We start from the raw sequence: 23,569 nt of genomic DNA on the forward strand, positions 1-23,569 counted from the left end.
TAAATGATCAAAATGTTCTTTACACTAAAAAAAATAGTTTATTTAGAAACTGTTCACTGAAAGCTTCTTTGGGGAACCAAAAATGGTTCTTCTATGGCCTTACTGCAAAAACACCCTTTTGGAACCTTATGATGTTCTTTAAATGATCAAAAAATGAATAAATAATGGTTATTTTAGAAACTGTTCACTGAAAGGTTCTTTGGGGAGCCCAAAATGTTTTTTCTATGTGAAAACCCCCTTTTGGAGCATTTATTTTGAATAGTGTAGACACAAAGAGACAGTTTTAGAAAGCAGGACAGTCTATCTTCTGTTCCCGCTATGTAGCTCATGACTTTTGCCCCTTGTCCTCCATGTTTGTCCCATTGGGACGGCCCATATAGACGATGGTTAATTGATTCAGTCAGGGCTTCTGCTAGCAGTATTAATGACTTCAATGTTTTCATAACCAGCCTGATAATGGCTGCCGTTCTCTCTGGTTCCTGCTAATGAAATAAGGAATTGACTAGCGGACAGGAAACCAGAGGCTCTGGAAGCAGGCCTAACTTTTGCTCATTTGCTTTGTCCTCGAAATCGGGGGAATGTGGCTTGAGACTAGTCCGGTGGCAGTGAGTAAATGCTTCCAATTAGGACCTAATAACCATCTAGAGTCTTTCGAAACTAATTCGACACTAAGGAATACAAGCCGTTTCTTCAGACTTGGATTCGGTTTGTATTGTGATGAATGGTGACTGTCCAATCAACACTTCTCCGAAGCTCTCATCTGAAGTGTCTTTAAAGCAAAAAGCTGGACCAGAGGGCTTTAGTCTATCTGGCAGTCTTAAGAGGCCTCTTTCACCCTCTCTCAGATTCGCTCTGTCTGTTTTTGGTTGGAGAATGAATGGCTGCATCCATTAGAGCGCTTTAGCCTTCATGGTTGTTTGTCCTCCCAGCCTCTGTGCACTTATAGTGCTCTAGAAAGAGGATAATGTTCATTTTTATAAATGCATGCAGTAGGTAATAATGTAAATATTGCAAAATGTTATAGATGTTGCATGGATGTGTCTTGACTAAATGTAAGCGTGACTAAATGTTCACATTTTTCTCAACAGTTTGAGTTATTTTATAACATTGTGATAACAACCTCAGTGATCCCAGTAAAACATGTGACCCTGGACCACAAAACCAGTCTTAAGTAGCACTGGTTTATTTGTAGCAATAGCCAAAAAATTTTCTTTTATGCCAAAAGTTTTTAGGATATTAAGTTAAGATCATGTTCCATAAAGATATTTTACTGTAAATATATCAAAACTTAATTTTTCATTAGTAATATGCATTGCTAAGGGCTTCATTTGTACAACTATAAAAGCGATTTTCTCACTTTTTCATAAATATTTTAATTTTTTTTGCACCCTCAGATTCCAGATTTTCAGTTACATGTAAGTTGTATCTCGGCCAAATATTGTCCTATCCTAACAAACCATACCAGTCAATGAAAAGCTTATTTATTTCGCTTTCAGATGATGTATAAATCTCAATAAAAAAAAAAACTGACTGGTTTTAAAGTCAAGGGTCACATATATATATATATATATTAGTGGTGGGCCGTTATCGGCGTTAACGTGCTGCGTTAACGTGAAACTCTTATCGTGCGATAAAAAAAATATCGCCGTTAATCTATTCTCAAATTTGGGTTGGGAGCTGGGTCTAAACTACGCAAGCTATGATGACTTTCACCTTGATAGTTTAACGCGGATGTATACCGAAGACTATAGAATATGGTCGCGCGTTTACGTCTCCTCCGCCAAAACACAGACGGGATCGCGTCGTTCTCCATTCATAAAAACCGAATCTACTATAGCGAAATGCCACTTAAATTCGTCGTTTTTTGGATTCATAAATCAAATGTTGGTCTGTCACTTAATTCAAATCGCGATATGGACTAGTGTATGTGAAAACTGAAATGCAAAAATACCGTTTTAATATGAATCCGATATGTTCCGTTTGCCTAGCTGTATGTATGAGAATGGTGGAGACGAGCTTTTACTACACGCATACTGAAACACACGTGACGCTCCCGGTAATTTTTGGCATTTTCATCTCACATGAACAGATAAACTCAATCTCCCAAACTGCTGTGAGTGTCACTTTTACCGTTTCATTTGAGAAAACTAGCATCATATCATACTGTATACACAGAAACTTCATGGCAACCTGTCAAAATAAAAGTACGGTGTAACATGTAATGGGCTGGGTAGGTGTTGACGTTAAAAAAAACGCAATCTAATAGGTAGAAAAAATTATTTCATTGTTAGTTAGTTAGTAAACACAAGTACATCTAATTGAACATAATTTATTTTCATCAACAAATTATCATAGAACAGCTTTATGAGCTTTATGGTCCATTCTCAAAGACTTACTTTTAGTCATTATTTGGGTAGCACACATATTCTGAATGCCTTCAGCAGAATTCAAATTAGCCATTTTAATCTAGATTAATCTAGATTAATTCCAAGATTTAATCTAGATTAATCTAGATTAAAAAAATTAATCTATGCCCACCCCTAATATATATATATATATTTTTCTTCAGGCAAAGCTGTAATGCAAAATATTGTATTCATGCAAATGGCAAGAAAGACATTTTCCACAAGTGTACATCACTATATTTGTTACTTAAATCATAAACCTAAGCAGATTGTATCAGATATATAAACCACTCAGTGCGATTGGATTTCATGATTTTCTTTGACACTAAACACCTCTGTTTACTGATTATCGCTTTTTGGTTGGAATATGAGAATCAAATTCTCATATTAATTAAGTGAAATGCCTGCAAGCAGCACTTTCCATTTAGATAAGCACAAGTATTGCTTAATTTGTCCCCTGTAAGGCATTTATTGCATTGGTTTTCACCAAGCAAAATGTTTGCAGTTGCTAAACGTGAGACATCAGTCAAAGTTGTTTTTCCTTCAAAGAGGATTTGAGTTCACTTTTTTACAGTTAAACTGAGTTAAAGTCTGCTATTTTTGGTTATTTCTGGTTAAGTCTTGAAGTGGCACAGCTTAGGATTTGGTATTTGGGTCTCCACCCTGAAAGAAGAAATATCTGCTGTGGCTTTGCATGAATTACAGAAATGCAGGTTTCTGTTGCCGCAGTCGAAAATGCTGAACTTCCAGTGCTGCGATTCACCTCCAGCCTTGTTTGTTTTTTTGTAGTATAACAAAGCTTGACATAAATTCAAAGATAACTAGCTGTATGATAAACACTTTGTGTCTATACCAACAAAACTTCCAGTGCATGAGTGATCGTTTCCTGTCGGTCAGGGAAGTGGAGGTTAGTGGGGTACACAGATATATTCCAGATCACTTCTGTCTGCCTTCTACAAATATTTACAATAATATTTCTGTCCAGACTAATACATCATGTACAGCTCCGAAAGACATCCTGAGTGAAGTAGGGTGCACATCATTATAGTTCATATACACTACTATTCAAAAGCCTGTATGTTTTTGAAAGAATTACACTAAAAAAAAATGGATGTTGAGCTTTAAAAAGCATAAAAAGTACTCGGCTCTGGGGTTAATAAAGTCCTTCTGAAATGAACAAATGCATTTGTATAAGAACGATATCAGTATTTAATACTTTATAAACCGTAATCTCTATATATACAGTTGAGGTCAAAAGTTTACACCCCCCCCCCCTTTCAGAATCTGCAAAATGTTAATTATTTTACCAAAATAAGAGGCATCATACAAAATGCATGTTATTGTTTATTTAGTACTGACCGTAATAATTTACATATTGTCCACAAAAGCAAATAATAGTTGAATTTATAAAAATTACCTGGTTCAAAAGTTTACACCCCCTTGATTCTTAATACTGTGTTGTTACTTGGATGATCCACAGCTGTGTTTTTTGTTTAGCGATAGTTGTTCATGAGTCCCTTGATTGTTCTGAACAGTTAAACTGCCCGCTGTTATTCAGAAAAATCCTTTAGGTCCCAAAGATTCTTTGGTTTTTCAGCATTTTTGTGCATTTGTATCTGCCTTGCAACAAAAACTGCATGATTTTGAGATCCATCTTTTCACACTAAGGACAATTGAGGGACTCATATGCAACTATTACAGAAGATTAAAATGCTCACTGATGCTTCAGAAGGAAAAACTATGCATTAAAAACCGGGGAGTGAAAACTTTTGAACAGAATGAAGATGTGTACATTTTTCTCATTTTGCCTAAATATCTTTTTTAAAATTTATTTAGTACTGCCTATCAGAAGCTACAGAAGATACTTACATGTTCCCCAAGACAAAATAAGTAAAATTTACCCTGATCTTCATATTCAAAAAGTTTTCACCTCCCATCACTTAATGCATCTTGTTTTCTTTTGAAGCGTCTATGAGCGTTTGAACCTTATGTAATAGTTGCATATGAGTCCCTCAGTTGTTCTCTGAGAGAAAAGATGGATCTCAAAATCATACAGTCATTGTTGGAAAGGGTTTAAATACACAAAAATGCTAAAAAAACGAATGCTGAAAAAAGATTTCTGAATAGGTTTAACACAGGACAAACACCTTCTGTACAGCAAGACATTGAAATGCATGCAGAATGAGGCAGAAGAGCCTTCTGGGTAGATTTTGCACCTTACGTGGGGTTGCATTTCCTTTCTATGGACACTGAGCAGACCTACCTGACAGAACCACCAACGTGGTCAGAGATAAACGTCTTAGGTCTGTACGTTCCGGTACAGTGCTGCCCTGTTAGCTTTCGTTTGCTCTATGAGAGCAGCATTAACTCCAGAGGTCACCGCGTGCAATGTATGGGGCAGAGGGGACGCTGGATGTGGACGGGAGGGTTACACAAAGCAGCTTGTGTAAGATGAGAGTCGGCCTCTAGATTTACACTGACAGCAGGAATGTGTGGTTTTAATCAGAACAGACCTTCGGTCTCTCTCCTTCAGTGACTGTGCTCGTGTGCAGGGCTTTGATTAGCTGGACCGCTGCCCTGTGCCCAGCCGAAGGGTCCTGCCAGACCCGACGGGGAGGTACAAGGTGCGGTAAGGACACCGTAAGCCCAGAGCAGATGGATTGCACTGTGTTTCCGCCCCACTGCAGCCCTGCCAACTCTCTGAGTATATAATGATGTGTCAGAGACTCACAATGCACAGTCAGATATATTTAATGCAACGTGCCATAACAGCTGGGTTAAAAAAAAAGTGTGTTACAGTTATGTGATGTCGCCCAAGGAACCTTTTAAATGTTGTTTTTTTTTCTTTTTGGCTGACATTACCAACAAGGCCTTCCCAGACAAAAAATGGTGATTTAATGGTTAGAAAAAAGTGTCCATCAATGGAGAAAGTAATACTAACCAGACAAAACTTTATCTTTTGGTCATCAAGCCCACTAGCTTTTCAACCATCTACCTCAGTTCAGGTATACACCATAATATCCACCTCACAATCTAATAAATTTGGGATAGATAACATCATGTCTAAATGCAGATTTATCTTGTTTAATGTCTTTGAACCCTGCTGAAAAAAAAAACAGCTAAAACCAGCCTAAGCTGGAAGTAGCTGGTTTTAGCTGGTCTCCCAGCCTGGTTTTAGCTGGTGGTTTCCCAGCCTGACCAGCTAAGAACAGCCTGACCAGCCTGGCCAAAAAAGTGGCCAAAACCCCTCTAAAACCAGCCTGCTGACCAGCTAAAACCAGCTGTTTAAAAAGTTTTTTTTTTTTTCACCAGGGAACCCTTTGATTTGACTGTATGATTTTGAGATTCATCTTTTCATACTGAGGACAACTGAGGAACTTATATACAACTACTGTATTACAGAAGATTCAAATGCTTACTGATGCTTCAGAAGGAAAAAATGCATAATAAAATGCATTAACAGCCAGGGGTGAAAACTTTTGAATGGAAGGAGGATTCGTACATTTTTCAATTTTTGCCCAAATATCATATTTTTTCATTTAGTACTGCCCTTCAGAAGCTACAGGGGATACTTACATGTTCCCCAGAAGACAAATTCAGTCAAATTTACCCTGATCTTTTAAATCTAAAAGTTTTCACCCCCCCCCCCCCAGCTCTTAATGCATATTTTTTTTCTTCTGGAGCATCAGGGAGCGTTTGAACCTTCTGTAATAGAGTCCCTCAGTTATCCTTAGAGTGAAAAGATGACCTCAAAATCATACATTGATTGTTTGAATGGGTTCAAATGCATACAAATGCTGAAAAACCAATGAATCTGTGAGACCTAAAGGATTTTTCTAAAGAAAAGAAAAAAACTCTTACTAAAAAAAACCCCACACAGTTGTAGATCATTCAGGTAACAACACAGTATTAAGAATCAAGTGTATGTAAACTTTTGAACAGGGTCATTTTTATAAATTCAACTGTTATTTTCTCTTGTGGACTATATGTAAACGTCTTTTATGTGAAACAACTTATTCAGGTCAGTACTAAATAAAAAATAACATGCATTTTGTATGATCCCTCTTGTTTTGGTAATATAATTAACATTTTTGTAGATTCTGCAAGGCGTATGTAAACTTTTGACTTCAACTGTAAATCTGTGCTTTAGACAAATGCAAAACATTGTCATTATCTCTGCTTCTATTTCAGCCTCTCTGCATGCATAAATGAGTGCGGCCTCTAAACCCAAGGTTTAAGGTTAATTGTTATACTAGCTGGTTTAAAGTTCACACCTCTCCATGACTACTGCAGTTGGAGACTGAAGTAACACTATAGTGTCTAACAGGCACTGTCTAGATGCTAAAAGGTCAAGTATCTGTCAAGGCAATTTTTGGTTGCTAATTAAAATCTATCTAGCCATTATGATGAGCTCCATAATACAGATAAAATATGAAATTCCAACTGTGAATAGTGATAAATCTAGGCCATACGAAAAAAAAAAATTGTGAGATCACTTAATTCTTCCTTGTGGCAGAACTATTTTGTGTAATGTAGCTTTTAAGTCAATGTCTTAATCAAAAACAACACACAGATGGGATGCAACAGAATGCAAGATTAAGTATATTTATTTCTGAGTGTCCACTAAGTCATTGCAAGCGTGCGTCTCCTCCCTTGCGTGATGAAAGTATGATGTCATTCCCCGTATCTCAATTAATCTAATTAAAATCGTTCTTGCATCTTCGCACTGGCCCTGTGAGCATGTGCCAAAACATAATTATGATCTTCATCTCACGGAATGCTCAAGCACATGGTGTGATGATGCACCAAAGCCAGATAATTGGCAGCTTTATGCTAATGAAGACTTGGAAGACTGAAAAATAACGAGCGGACCAAATCCAGACTGACAAAGCATGAGAACAAGGGCGTTGTTTGCATTAATGAACCTGCTTTACCATACAAAAATAACATGTGCATTGTTTATGCTGGGTGAATATACCATCATCTTTAGATTTCAATTAGTCATTAATTGGTGTAGTGGTTTAGGCTCACGGCAGGCAACCAGAAGGTTGGAGGTTTGATCCATGCAGGAAGTGAGCCGTGAACCAATCAGAGCTTGAGCAAGGCACTTAACCCCAGGATCCTCCAGGGGGATTGTGCCTGTAATAAGTTCATGGTGCTGCTCTGTGGTGAGATCACGTGAACGTCTTGGAAATAAATTCCATGGTTGTGTGGCGATAAATTAATGATTGTAGTATCTAATTACTTAGCAGTGAAGATAGACTCATTTATTCGATTTAAGACTGCTGGAACCAAGGGTGTATGTTTGCCCAAAGGAAAGTGTAATTGCTTAGAGGTTGCTCATTCATTGCTTAAAAGACTTAATTGAGTTCTCAGTTGGTTCATCAATCAAGATGTGTTGTGCTGAAACTTCTTTGGAGAAATAAAACTTAAACAATAGGTAGTTCATATGTGACTGTGTGTCTTAAGTTGCACGGATATAAAAAAAAAATACATTGTATTGGTCAAAATTATCGATTTTTCTTTTGTGCCAAAAATCATTAGGATATTAAGTAAAATGAAGATATTATGTAGATTTCCTACTGTAAATATATCAAAACGTAATGTTTGATTAGTAATATGCATTGCTAAGAACTTCATTTGGACAACTATTGAGTTAGATTTTTCTTGCACCCTCAGATTCTAGATTTTCAAATAGTTGTACCTTAGCCAAAAATTGTCCTAACAAACCATACATCTGTGGAAAGCTTAGAGGAATGTATGTATAAATCTAATGTATAAATCTCATACGATGCATTAAGAGCCAGGGGTGAAAACTTTTGATCAGAATGAAGATGTGTGAATTTTTCTTATTTTGCCTAAATATCATATTTTTGTTTTATTTAGTACTGCCCTTCAGAGGCTACAGAAGATAGTTACATGTTTCCCAGAAGACAAAATAAGTTAAATTTTCCCAGATCTTCAAATTCAAAAGTTTTCACCCCCCCAGTTCTCAATGCATGTTTTTTTATTTCCTTCTGGAGCCTCAGTGAGTGTTTGAACCTTCTGTAATAGTTGCATATGAGTCCCTCAGTTGTCCTGAAAAGATGGATCTCAAAATCATACAGTCATTGTTGGAAAGGGTTCAAATACACAAAAATGCTGGAAAACCAAAGAATTTGTGGGACCTGAAGGATTTTTCTGAACAACAGCAGGCAGTTTTAACTGTTCAGGACAGACAAGGGATTCATGAACTATCACTAAACAAAAAAACACAGCTGTGGATCATTCAGGTAACAACACAGTATTAAGAACCAAGGGGGTGTAAACTTTTGAACAGGGTAATTTTTATAGATTCAGCTATCATTTTCTTTTGTGGACTATATGTAAACGTCTTTTATATGAAATTATTCAGGTCAGTACTAAATAAACAATAACGTGTTTTGTATGATACCTCTTATTTTGATAAAATAATTAACATTTAGCAGATTCTGAAAGATGTGAACTTGGCATTTCCTTGTCTGTACAGTGGAACTCAGTAGGGTCCAATGTTGTTGGGTTCCAAATGTTCTTCGTAATATATATTTTTTTCGATTTTTTTGGAGAAGGATGTTAGTCATAAAGGTTGAAAATGAGTAAATAATGACAAAATTTCCATTTCTGTTGGATTATCCCATTAGGATGATACATCTAGGGCAACATTTGATTAAAATATGTGTGTTTATATTCTGTTAGTAGCAAAAGACTCTTGACTGCACATTTAGGAGTCTGAGCACAGTCTGAGACATTTTTGAAGTCTCAAAAAAGTATATTTATGCTAACTATGGTCTGTTTTGCAGAAGAAGCATCTAAGAATATGTAGACTTGGGCAAAAGTCTCAAAGTTTGTTTCAAAAGTCTCCATTTCATCTCATTGCTGTCAATGAGAAGCAACAGAGAATTGTTTTTCTTTTAATGTGAGTGGTTTTTATGTTGGTAAGGAATGTTGGTTGTGCATCTGTTCAGTGAAGAACCTTTAACATGCATAGAACATTTTAACTGCACAAAATGATAGTGGAAAGAAGTTCTCTTCTCATGTCCTTCCAAACTCGTAAGACTTTGAACGTGGTAGTTGCGTTGCTGTCTATGCAGGGTCAGAAAGCTGTTGGATTTCATTCAAAAATATCTTAATTTGTATTCTAAAGATGTTTGGAACGAAATGAGGGTGAGCAATCAATGACAGAATTTTCATTTTTGGGTGAACTATGCCTTTAAGAAAACGTGTTGATGTAACATAATCTTCTATTTTTTCTTTTTGTTCCCTGTCTCTCCATAGGATCCCTCCTTCTCCCTGCTGCTCCATGATAAACTGCAGGTTCCCAACAGCACACGCAAGGCGTGGAATGAGCGTGACGGTCGCTGTGACGTGTGCGCCACCCACCTGAGTCAACTGAAGCAGGAGGCCGTCCACATGGTGCTGAGCCTTGAACAGTGTGATGTATCTCCCGGCTCGCCTCCATCCCTGGCCTCCCTGGTGGGATCCCGCAGCATCCTCCAGGGCCCCACACCACCTCGAGACTGGCCGTTTCTCCCTGGAGGCTACCATTCTTCAGCCTCATCCACCTCTGCCACTGTTTCTGCCACTACATCCAGTTCTACCCCGACAACCACCAATGCGAGCAATGGTGGAAGCTCCCACCATCCAGCCTATCCCAAACACGGGTCCAAACCCAACAGTCTGGGGGTCAGCAGTGGTGTGGAGAAGAAGAACAACTCACCTGGCCACGCAGGAAAGTCTACAGGACTACAACAGCCTCATCTTCCCAGCAGCCCCAGTAACTCTAATGGAACTGTGTTGAGTTCTGTCGCACTCCAAGCTCACCAGTACCTGGACGGCACATGGACATCTGGACACGTGTCAAGAGCCAATGGCGTCACACTCTATCCTTATCAGGTAGGCATATGTCAAGCCTCAGGAGATCTATCTATCTATCTATCTATCTATCTATCTATCTATCTATCTATCTATCTATCTATCTATCTATCTATCTATCTATCTATCTGTCTGTCTGTCTGTCTGTCTGTCTGTCTGTCTGTCTGTCTGTCTGTATCTGTCTCTGTCTCTGTCTGTCTGTCTGTCTGTCTGTCTGTATCTGTCTCTGTCTCTGTCTGTCTGTCTGTTGTTCATTTGTTCTGTCTGCCGTCCTATCTGTCTGTCTGTATCTTTCTGTCTATCATTCTTTCATCCATCTTTCTATCTGTCTGTCGTTTATTTGTTCTGTCTGCCGACCTATTTGTCTGTCTGTGTATCTTTCTGTCTTTCGTTCTTTCACCTGTCTATCATTCTGTCTGTCTTTTTTTAACCATATCTATCTATCTATCTATCTATCTATCTATCTATCTATCTATCTATCTATCTATCTATCTATCTATCTATCTATCTATCTATCTATCTATCTATCTATCTATCTATCTATCTATCTATCTATCTATCTATCCTTTATTCTGTCTGTCTCTTTCTGTCTGTCTGTCTGTTGTCCTATCTATCTTTCTGTCTATTGTTCCTTCCTCCTTTATTCTGTCTGTCTGTCTCTTTCTATCTGTCTGTCTGTCTGTATCTGTATCTGTCTCTGTCTGTTGTTCATTTGTTCTGTCTGCTGTCCTGTCTGTCTGTATCTTTCTGTCTATCGTTCTTTCATCTATCATTCAATCTATATTTTGTCTGTCTGTCTGTCTGTCGTTTATTTGTTCTGTCTATCATTCAAAATATCTGTCCATCTGTTTTTCTGTCAATCTTGTTTGTCTTGCTGTCTGTCTGACATTCATTTGTTCTGTCTGCCAACGTATCTGTCTGTCTGTGTATCTTTCTGTCTATCGTCCTTCCATCTGTCTATCATTCTGTCTGTCTGTATCTATTGTCCTATCTGTCTGTCTGTCTGTCTGTCTGTTTGTTGTCATATCTATCTTTCTGTCTATCCTATCTTTCTGTCTATTGTATCTTCATCCTTCATTCTGTCTGTCTCTGTCTGTCTGTTGTCCTCTCTATCTTTCTGTCTGTCCTACCTTTTTGTCTATAGTTCCTTCATCCTTCATTCTGTCTGTCTGTCTGTCTCTTTCTGTCTGTCTGTCTGTCTGTCTGTCTATTGTCCTATCGGTCTGTCTGTTGTCCTATAAAGATTTCTGTCTATTGTTCCTTCATCCTTCATTCTGTCTGTCTCTTTCTGTCTGTCTTTCTGTCTGTCTGTCTGTTGTCCTCTATCTTTCTGTCTGTCCTACCTTTTTGTCTATAGTTCCTTCATCCTTCATTCTGTCTGTCTGTCTCTTTCTGTTTGTCTGTCTGTCTGTCTGTCTGTCTGTCTGTCTGTCTGTCTGTCTGTCTGTCTGTCTGTCTGTCTGTCTGTGTCTATTGTCCTATCTGTCTGTCTGTTGTCCTATAAAGATTTCTGTCTATTGTTCCTTCATCCTTCATTCTGTCTGTCTCTTTCTGTCTGTATGTCTGTCTGTGTCTATTGTCCATCTATCTTTCTGTCTATTGTTCCTTCATCCTTTATTCTGTCTGTCTCTTTCTGTCTGTCTGTATATCTGCCTGTCTGTTGTTCATGTGTTCATGTGTATTTATCCGTCTGTCTGTCTGTCTGTCTGTCTGTCTGTCTGTCTGTCTGTCTGTCTGTCTGTCTGTGTCTATTGTCCTATCTGTCTGTCTGTCTGTCTGTCTGTCTGTCTGTCTGTCTGTCTGTCTGTCTGTCTGTCTGTCTGTCTGTGTCTATTGTCCTATCTGTCTGTCTGTTGTCCTATAAAGATTTATGTCTATTGTTCCTTCATCTGTCTGTCTGTATATCTGCCTGTCTGTTGTTCATGTGTTCATGTGTATTTATCCGTCTGCCTGTCTGTCTGTCTGTCTGCCTGCCTGTCTGTCTGTCTGTCTGTCTGTCTGTCTGTCTGTCTGTCTGTCTGTCTGTCTGTCTGTCTGTCTGTCTGTCTGTCTGTCTGTGTCTATTGTCCTATCTGTCTGTCTGTTGTCCTATAAAGATTTATGTCTATTGTTCCTTCATCCTTCATTCTGTCTGTCTCTTTCTGTCTGTATGTCTGTCTGTGTCTATTGTCCTATCTATCTTTCTGTCTATTGTTCCTTCATCCTTTATTCTGTCTGTCTCTTTCTGTCTGTCTGTCTGTCTGTCTGTCTGTCTGTCTGTCTGTCTGTCTGTCTGTCTGTCTGTCTGTCTATCTGTCTGTCTGTATATCTGCCTGTCTGTTGTTCATGTGTTCATGTGTATTTATCCGTCTGCCTGTCTGTCTGTCTGCCTGTCTGTCTGTCTGTCTGTCTGTCTGTACTGTACTGTACTGTCTATCTATTGCATCGTTAACTTAGCAACATGCCAGTGCATCTCATAAAGTGTCTATGTAGAGTGTTCTAAATCAGTCACTTATGAGGCTCAGTTTGGATGCTGCCTAAAGGTAGACTTCAAAACAGCTCATTAGATTTTTGGAACAAAACCTTAATTTTTTTTATTCATGGTTGGAGGTTTGGAGCGTCCCTTTGGGGAGAAGTGCCGACTGATGTAATGAGGTGTTGTTTGCACATTGTGGTTAATGTTGCAATCTGATGATACAGTCCTTTGGGAGACCCTCCGGGCCTAATGTGGATTGGTAATGTATCGGGCGGAAGGAATTACATTTTATATAGAGACTGCATGGGGTCGAGGGAACCCTTCGAGAGAATCAATTTGATTCGTTTGTTTGGATAAAAGCCTAGTTCTTTTGGTCTGCTATGTTTGCGGAGACAGAGAAACCTTGGAAGGCGAGTTCATTTAGTCTCTCCCCTCTCTGTAATGGGATGGTATCTAGATTATATCACTGGAGAGCAAACAATTCATTTCTGGCAGGCAGGTGAGTGACATTCAGTCCCCTTGAGACCTAATTCCTAGTTATTTCACCCTTAGATCCAAGCTTAGTGCATTTCTACTCGCAAGAGTCAACATATCATATTTGAACAAGCATTTGAATAAGGTCCAAATGAGAGATTTTGTTTTAAGAGGGGTAATTTAGTCTTGGCGTATGTTGTCACTCCTCAGTCTTAATAGGAAAAGAACTGAATTGAGGCACTCCGGAGTCTTTTTAGTAAAGCCTAAGTGAATTAAGTCACAGCAGGTTGATTAGATCTCATCAGAGAGATGTCTTCTCTGGAGTCGCGGAGGCTTATCAGGGAGCGTCAGCTGCTTTAGACTCTATTAAGTGTAAAGGAATGTTGAATAGCACAAAATCAGCTGCTCTGTGGAGATTCAAATCTTATAAAGTAGATTCAACTATACATATAGTTTTGTTACACTTCTAAAAATAAAGGTTACAAAGGAGTGTTTTTGCAGTGATACCATAGAAGAATCATTTTTGGTTCCCCAAAGAACTCAGTGAACAATTCCTAAAAGAACCATTTTGAAGAACATTTTAAAAATCTAAAGAACCTTGTTTAAATATAAAGAAGCTTTTCTGCATTTGAAATGTTCCATGGATGTTCAAGATTCTTCACAGAACCATTGATTAATAAAGAACCTTTATTTTTAAAAGTGTACCTGTCAGGTTGATCAATGTTTCTTGAGCTGCATTCCAATTTACAGGGTCCCTACAGTATGTAGTATTCACTTCTCCCTACACACTCAGTATGGAGTATATCTGCAGAAGCTCACTTCACTTGACAAAATTTATATATGGGGTTTTGCATATGTTTAATTTACACTACCAGTCAAAAGTTTTTGAACAGCAAGATTTTTTTAAAGAATTCTTTTCTGCTCACTAGAAGTAATATTGTGAAATATTTTTACTATTCAAAAAGAACTGCTTTCTATTTAAATATATTTTAAAATGTAAGTTAGTCCTGTGATCAAAGCTAAATTTTCAGCATCATTACTCCAGTCTTTAGTGTCACATGGTCCTTCAGAATTCCTTCTAATGATTTGCTGTTCAATATACATTTATTATTATCAATATTTAATTGAAGAGTAATGATGCTACAAATTCAGCTTTGAAATCACAGGAATATATTACATTTTAAAATATATTCAAATAGAAAACAGTTATTTTAAATAGTAAAAATATTTGCTGTACTTTGGATCAAATAAATGCAGGCTTGTTGAGCAGAAGAGACATTTTTAAAAAAAACATTAAAAATCTTACTGTTCAAAATCTTTTGGCTGGTAGTGTATTTGTGTAAATATAACATTGTAGTGCATGTACAGTATTATATAAAATGTAAATAAAGCATATATCATATAATTGGTTACTCAGAATCCCTAAACAGTAAATATATAGAAATACCACATTCTTATTGTGGTGTTTTAAATTAAATAATTCTTTCTCTGTACACCTTTTAGTACAGAATAACTTACATACTTATAAACCATTTATGTGAAACAATATTTAGATGCATCTGCATATTGAATCCGGTTGCATTGAGGTTGCAATGTATTAACCAATAAAAGATGCATGCAATTTTCCCCCTTGGAAGGCTGCATAATTTTGCAACCTTTTTTTAGACCCAGCAATTGCATTTGCATTATGAGCATGGCTATGAACCGTTTGCTAGTTTTTTTTTTTTTCAGGCACAATCATGGGGTACAGGAAAAATACGCACTTAAAAGTTTCCCTTGTGAGCATTCAGTAGAGTCTTGTCTTTGGTCTCAAAACCATTTTGAATCAATTGTGAATACAGGCTGTTTATAGGTAGTCATAAACAGGAATCTCTAAAGGAATGTTCAGGCGGTTGTATTTGGAAATTGAAGCTTTGATCTGAAGTGTTTGAGTGGGTAAATGTCCCTTAATTCAATTTAAAATCCCATGTAGATTAAGAGGAATGTGTTGCAAATGTGTCCCTTCACTGAACTTGGGTCTTGAAACAAAGACACGTTTGTATCAGAATGATCTAACTAGTTACAGTTACAGGTCATGAGTTTGACCTGTGTATAATCTCATCTTCACCTGACAACAAGGAGAATTTTAGGGTTTTTAATACTGAAATGACACCTAATGCATTATGGGTTTTCTTTTGAGAAAGAGATACTGTATCTGTCAGGCATATTTAATGTGGAGTATGTTGTGATAGTAATTTTCTGCTTCAGGCAGTCGTGCATATTTTGTACGTCTGTTTCTCAATGAGACCTCTCACACGCAAACATCTGCAGAATTTGTTTCAAACATTTGCTTCTGCTCAGAACGCACAGATTCCAGGTGAAGCTTTGCAGCAACTGCAGGTTTTAATTAGGGAAACCATAAAAGAGTGAGAATATAGCGGACATTTCCAGTGATTACATTAAAACCAAGCACATAGTACTAAAACATAAGCATATTCTGATCGGATGTTATTTGGTACTGAAATAAAAACACATAATTGTTGTCATGCATAGGCCTCGACTCACTTGATCTTCATTTACAGTTGAAGTCAAAAGTTTTCATACACCTTGGAGAATAATGTTAATTATTTTACCAAAATAAGAGGGATCATACAAAATGCATGTTATTTTTTATTTAGTACTGACCTGAATAAAATATTTCACATAAAAGACATTTACATACAGACAGTCCATAAGAGAAAATAATTTATTCAAAAGTTTACATAGGCTTGGCTTGATTCTTAATACTGTGTTGCTACCTAAATGTTTTGTTTGTTTAGTGATGGTTGTTTGTAAGTCCCTTGTTTGTCCTGAACAGTTAAACTGCCTACTGTTCTTCAGGTCCCACAAATTCTTTGGTTTTTCAGCATTTTTGTGTATTTGAACCCTTTCCAACAATGACCGTATGATTTTGAGATCCATCTTTTCACACTGAGGACAACTGAGGGACTCATATCCAACTATTACACAAGGTTCAAAAGCGTACTGATGCTTCAGAAGTAAGAACAGTGCATTAAGAGCCAGGGGTGAAAACTTTTGAACGGAATGAAAATGTGTACATTTTTTATTTTTATTTTGCCTAAATATCATTTTGTTTTTTTATTTAGTACTGCCCTTCAGAATCTACAGAAGATACTTACATGTTTCCCAGAAGACAAAATAAGTTGAATTTACCCTGATCTTAAAATTCAAAACGTTTTCACTCCCCCAATGCATTGTTTTTCTTTCTGAAGCATCTGTAATCTGTAATAGTTGCATATGAGTCCCTCAGTTGGCCCTTAGCGTGAAAAGATGGATCTCAAAATCATACAGTCATTGTTAGAAAAGGGTTCAAATACACAAAAATGCTAAAAAAAAAGAATCCCATGAACAACTATAATTATAAAAAAAAAAAAAAAAAAAACATAATACTTATTAAGAAACTGGATAACAACACAGAATTAAGAATTATGTAAACTTTTGAACTGAGTAATTTTTATCAATTCAACTATTATTTTCTCTTGTGGACTATATGTAAAGGTCTTTTATGTGAAATATCTTATTTAGGTCAGTAATAAATAAAAAATAACATGCATTTTGTATGATCCCTCTTATTTTGGTCAAATAATTAACATTTTGCAGACTCTGCAAGGCGTATGTAAAATGTTGACCTCAACTGTATTTATTTATTACATATGTAAAATTTATAACAATGTTATATAATAGTATTTGCGTAAATATTTTAATATTAATTTATTTTTTAACAGCAAATAATGACAGAATTTTAATTAACTATATCTAAAGCAAACATTCTGGCTAAAAAATTTGGTCTTGAATGTTTTTGATTGGGTCCCAAGAGATTCTCATGGTCAGAGTTTTGGTGGGTCTAATCTTGATTAAACAGCATGGTGGAACAAGGAAGTCATTTAGGCTGTAGATAGGGCACACCCTTCACTTCACTCTAATCACGTCTTCCTTTAGACACGTTCTCTCTGGATTTGGTTTCTCAGCTCTCCCTTGTTCTGTCTGTTCTTCTCCTCCCTGAGTTGAGCTCTGTATCTCCCTCTCCATCTCAATGAGTCTTTTGTGACTCCTGTGCTTTTCACTTTTGTTTACTTTGGCTAAGATGTGTTTTATTTTTCGTATCTCTCCCCCCTCACTCTCTTTCATTGCCCAAGGGGCTGGTTTTTGTGCACAGGAAGCCGTTAAGCTTGCGTTGGAGAGTCACTCCGATAGTGACAATTACCCTGGATGCAGGACCTTGTTGTAAAAACAGTTTGTGTGCCACACACAGAGCTCTGACATTCCATGTGGACTTTGTCTTGTCCCTTATAAAATCTCCTCAAGGAGGGCTCTTTTCTAAAACCCACATCCCTGTCTTTGGAGGAGGAATGTGGCTCCCACCCAAAGGACACTTACAGCTTGTGTCCATGTCTACATCACAGGCCCATTTAAAGGCATGACGAGGCAACTTCAGTCTTGAATATGTTTTTATATAAACTGTTGAATCTATGTTTATTATTTCCAGACAAAAAGTCCCTCGTTAAACTAATTCCTTGACTGGAGTTTATGCTATGGGCAGAGAGCATCTGTATGGCGTAGGGGGTCTCCTTTGCTCTGTCAAGAGCCATTAAATTGATTCATTCAAAGAGTCTCTCTACTTCATAGACTGTACACAAACTGAATACAAATATCGCCTTTTTACATTCATTAGGTCAAGCTAGCTGGCTACACGCCTACTCCTTCATGTCTGAATCAATGTAAATCTTTCCGAAATAAGAAGAGGAGAATTGAGTCACCACTGACAACAATATGTGTCTTTCTTTAATGGTTGCCATATGTTTGCAACAGCCATTCAGAACTGAATTAGAGAATGCCATGTAAATTGCAATTAAATTCCCAAATTTGAATTAGATTTAAACTGAAGTAGCAAACATGCATCCAACATACTTCTAAGATACTTACTGTACTTTTTTATACTGTACCTCAGTGAAAAATATGTGTCATCCCTTTTTAGCATCTCCCATGGTTTTATTTCTTTCTGCAGCCCATCTCCAGTGTGCTATTCCTATCCAGGACTGTAAGTCCTGTTTTCCATCCCATCTGAATTGAGAAGTGAATGTGAACTGTCACAGACAGATATAGAGAGTGCCAAGGGATGGTGAAGAATAGTTAACATATCCAGGAGAGGACTATCCAGGCAGTACAGTGTGTTCTGGCTTTAATTATGATGAATGAGGATAAGATAAGATAAGATAAGATAAGATAAGATAAGATAAGATAAGATAAGATAAGATAAGATAAGATAGACAGATAGAAAGAAGGATGGATGAATGGATTGATGGACAAATAGAAAGATGGATGGATGAATGGATGGACTGATTGATGAATAGCAAGACAAATGGATGGATGGATGGATGGATAGACAAATAGAAAGACAGATAGATGGATGGCAAATAGATTGATTGTTGGATGGATGAATGGATGGATAGATGGATATATGGATAGATAAATAGAAAGACAGATGGATGGCAGATAGATAGATTGATTGTTGGATGTATGGATGGATGGAAGGGCAAATAATAAGACGGACGGATGGATGGATGGAATGGCAAATAGAAAGAGGGATGATAGATAGATAGATAGATAGATAGATAGATAGATAGATAGATAGATAGATAGATAGATAGATAGATAGATAGATAGATAGATAGATAGATAGATAGATAGATAGATAGATAGATAGATAGATAGATAGATAGATGGGTGGATGGGTGGCAGATGGATTGATTGTTGGATGGATGGATAGACAAATAGAAAGACAGATGGATGGATGGCAGATAGATCATGAATGGCAGAATGGATGGATGGATGGATAGATGGATGAATAGAAAGATGGAGAGACAAATAAAAAGACAGATGGACAGACAAATAGAAACACAGATGGATGGCAGATAGATAGATTGATTGTTAGATTGATGATGGATGGAAGGGCAAATAGAAAGACGAATGGATGGATGGATGATAGATGGATGAATAGAAATATGGATTGATGGATAGACAAAGACAGATGGATGGCAGATAGATTGATCACTGGATGGATGGATGGACGGATGGATAGACAAATAGAAGACAGATGGATGGATGGCAGATTTATTGATTGTTAGATGGATAGATGGATGAATGAATAGAAAGATGGATGATAGATAGATAGATGGACAAATAGAAAGACGGATAGATGGCAGATTGATTGTTGGGTGGATGGATAGATAAATGGACAAATAGAAAGACGGATAGATGACAGATTGATTGTTGGATGGATGGATGATGGATGGACAAATAGAAAGACGGATGGATGACAGATTGATTGTTGGATGGATAGACAAATAGAAAGACGGATAGATGGCAGATTGATTTTTGGATGAATGGATGGATGGATGGACAAATAGAAAGACAGATGGATAGCAGATTGATTGTTGGATGGATGGATAGATGGATGAATAGACAAATAGAAAGACAGATGGATGGATGGCAGATAGATGGATGAATGGAAGAATGGATGGATGGATGAATAGAAAGATGGATGGATGGATGTATGGATAGACATAGAAAGATGGATGGGCAGATTAATGAACTGATGAGCAGCTATAGATTGAGTGATGGATAGAAGATGAATAGACAAATAGAAAGATGGATGGGCGGATGGATGGATAGACAAATAAAAAGACAGATGGATGGAACGATGAACAGGTGGATGGATGGTCAGTTTGCTGGTCAATCAATCAATCAATCAGTCAGTGGATGGATTTTGAATTTGCAAACCTACTTTGACGTGCAATTCCTCTTTCTTAATCAAACTCCAATTTAGCTTCCTGTGGAATGTGGCCATTCAAAATTCTTTTTTTCAAATTCACACTAACTACTGTACTAAGATACTTACCGTACTTTTTCCATACTGTACCTCAGTGAAAAATATGTGTCATCCCTCTTTACCATCTTCCATGGTTTTATTTCTTTCTGCAGCCCATCTCCAGTGTGCTATTCCTATCCAGGACTGTAAGTCCTGTTTTCCATCCCATCTGAATTGAGAAGTGAATGTGAACTGTCACAGACAGATATAGAGATTGCTCAAGGGATTGTAAAGAATAGTTAACATATCCAGGAGAGGACTATCCAGGCAGTGCAGTGTGTTCCGGCTTTAATTATGATGAATGAGGAAGGCTCTTCTTGTGGGTGTGCAGGGGGCCGCTGGGGAACGGGATGGAAGGAAACCTCCACTCAAGGGCTTCTTTTAGATCCCTCTGTTCCTCTCTTGGGTATTTCTGCTGCATCAGGAAATTTCCATTCTCAGAAATGTTCTTTACCTTCCTCATCCATCACACCTGCACTTGGCCCCAGTCTCATGTAAACCCGGAGCCGGTGCCGGTGGGGGGGTTGGGGGGCGCTGTTGAAACACATGAAATGAGACATCCATAAAATGACATGCACTGGATATTGATTTCACACACACACACACACACACACACACACACACACACACACACACACACACACACACACACACACACACACACAGGGGCCTACTTGGCAATCCATCATCTGCGGTGAAGTTGCTATAATTGTGCTCAGGGCTTTCTAATATGCTTGAATAAATCACTAGGGTGATATTTTTTGCAATATTGAGATTCCTCTCTTTAGTATTTGCAATTTTATAACATACTAAGACATTATATATCACGTTCATCTTCCCAAGACTTGAAGTTAATGAAATACAAGATCCTCTCTTGATAATCTGCATCTCTTTTTTTTTTAAATAAGACTTGATTAGCGTTAGACATTTTATGAACAATCTGCTATATAATTCTGCAGTAATAATATGGATTGTGTCAACAATTAGATGGCACTAAGATTAAATTGTGACCCTGGACCACAAAACCAGTCTTAAGTCGCTGGGGTATAATTGTAGCAATAGCCAAAAATACATGGTATGGGTCAAAATTATTGATTTTTCTTTTATGCCAAAAATCATTAGGAAATTAAGTAAAGATCATGTTCCATGAAGATTTTTTGTAAAATTCCTACTATAAATATATCAAAATGTAATTTTTGATTAGTAATATGCATTGTTAAGAACTTAATTTGGACAACTTTAAAGGTGATTTTCTCAGTATTTAGATTTTTTTGCACCTTCAGATTCCAGATTTTCAAATAGATGTATCTCGGCCAAATATTGTCCTATATCCTAACAAACCATATATTAATAGAAAGCTTATTTATTTCATATGATGTATACATCTCAGTTTTGTAAAATTTAACCTTATGACTGGTTTTGTGGTCCAGGGTCACAATTAGAATTTATTTTTCAGAGGCAATTAGATTATTTTATTACTTTATTTTATTTTATTTTATTTTATTTTATTTTATTTTATTTTATTTTATTTTATTTTATTTTATTTTATTTTATTTTATTTTATTTTATTTTATTTTATTTTATTTTATTTTATTCTTGTTTTATTTTATTTGATATTTTATTGTTATTTTTATTATTATTTTAACATAAATTGTTCCCAAACTAGTAGTTTTATTGTATTTTATTTCATTTTTTATAATTTAATAACATATATTTTAACATTCATGTTCCTAAACTGGTTAAGTTTTTTTTATTATTTTATTTTATATTATTTTATTTTATTATTTTATTTTTGTTTAGTGTGGTTTTTATATTTTATTTTATAATTTATTAATGATCAGATATTTTAACATGCATTGTTCCTAAACTAACCCATTTATTTTATTTTATTTAATAATTTATTAAGACATTTTAACAATGCATTGCTCCTAATCTGATAATTTAATTTAATTTAATTTTTATTTTTTTTCTATTTTATTTAAAATAAATTTTTATAATTTATTAAGATATTTTAACAATGCATTGTTCCTAAATTGGTCATTTTATTTTTATTTATTATTATTTTTTTTATAATTGAACAGATCAGTTTTTATTTTATTATTTATTTTATTTTGTTATTATTTTATTTTATTTTTATAATTTAACAGGTAACATATATTTTAACATACATTGTTCCTAAACTGATCATTTTTTATTTTATTTTATATTATTTTATTTATTTATTTATTTATTTATTTATTTTATGTTATTTTATTTTATTTTATTTTTGTTTAGTGTAGTTTTTATATGTATTTTATTTTATAATTTATTAATGCTCAGATATTTTAACATGCATTGTTCTTGAACTGACCCATTTTATTTTATTTTATTACATTTTATTACATTTTTAAATGAATTATTTTATGAATTGTTAACCAGTTATATTTAAAAAAATACATACATAATAAAAAATACAAATATGGCATAGCATAAACATATACCTTTGTAACTGGAAAACTTGGACAGAAGACTTACAATAAAGCTGGCTGTCTGTTGATCTTCGAATAACCTTTATCTGGTTGATATCAGTAATGCTCAGACCTTTAATTTAGCTTTACAAAGCCAGCAAAAGCAGTATGAAGGTCAAAGTCAATGTCAAACATTTGATCGTGGATGGATGGATGGATGGAGGCATTACATTTGGGCAAACAAAGGGCTACTATCAGACAGAGGAGAAGTAACTGTGGGAGGAGAATGGATGGGGAGATGATGGGAGGATGGGCAGAGAGGTGCAATCTGTGCTGTTGGCACTGCTGGTATTTAATGCTCCTTCTTCTCATTCCTGCACAACAGATGGCAAATCAGCCGCGGGTTCCCAGATGATCTGACTGCGAGCAGGGCTGAGTCGTTTCAATGCCGCCATGAGGATAGAATTGCCATTTAACTCATGAAAAACAAACACGCATTGAAGATTCATTGAAGTCTGTTTATAAAGTCCATATTTGTACACTATTATTGCATTCTTTAGTTTTATGGAGATTTATTTTTAGGTTATTTTTGCTACTGTACCTTTAAAGAAGCTGTTCACCCAAAAATGAAAATTTGCTGACATTTACTACAAGATGTAGATGAGTTTGTTTCTTCATCAGAGCAGATTTGGAGAAAGGTAGCATTACATCATTTGCGCACCAGTGGATCCCTTAAGTGAATGGGTGCCGTCAGAATGAGAGTCCAGACTGCTGATAACAACATCACAATAATCCACAAGTAATCTACACAACTCCAGACCTGGCTGATTCTCAATCTGACGGCACCCATTCACTGCAGAGATCCACATCCCATTTTTTTTTCACATTTTTATTTTTATTTTTATAAATTATAAATTTCACGAGAAAGGATATGCAGAAAAAAATATTTGATTTTATTTTTTACAAAGTATTTTGTTTTTTATTAATTCTT

General features: G+C 36.2%; 1 protein-coding gene across 1 annotated transcript in view; it reads left to right on the forward strand.

The window, feature by feature from the left end:
- kif26ba (kinesin family member 26Ba) overlaps positions 1-23,569 on the forward strand; it is a 134,270-nt gene that overhangs the window by 28,985 nt on the left and 81,716 nt on the right. Inside the window, exon 2 of the mRNA XM_073827554.1 lies at positions 9,699-10,316. Within this exon, the coding sequence (XP_073683655.1) occupies positions 9,699-10,316 (618 nt within the window). The remainder of the gene's footprint in view (positions 1-9,698; positions 10,317-23,569) is intronic.

Source organism: Garra rufa, chromosome 21 (assembly GCF_049309525.1).
Source record: "Garra rufa chromosome 21, GarRuf1.0, whole genome shotgun sequence".
In the NCBI taxonomy this organism is placed as follows: domain Eukaryota; kingdom Metazoa; phylum Chordata; class Actinopteri; order Cypriniformes; family Cyprinidae; genus Garra; species Garra rufa.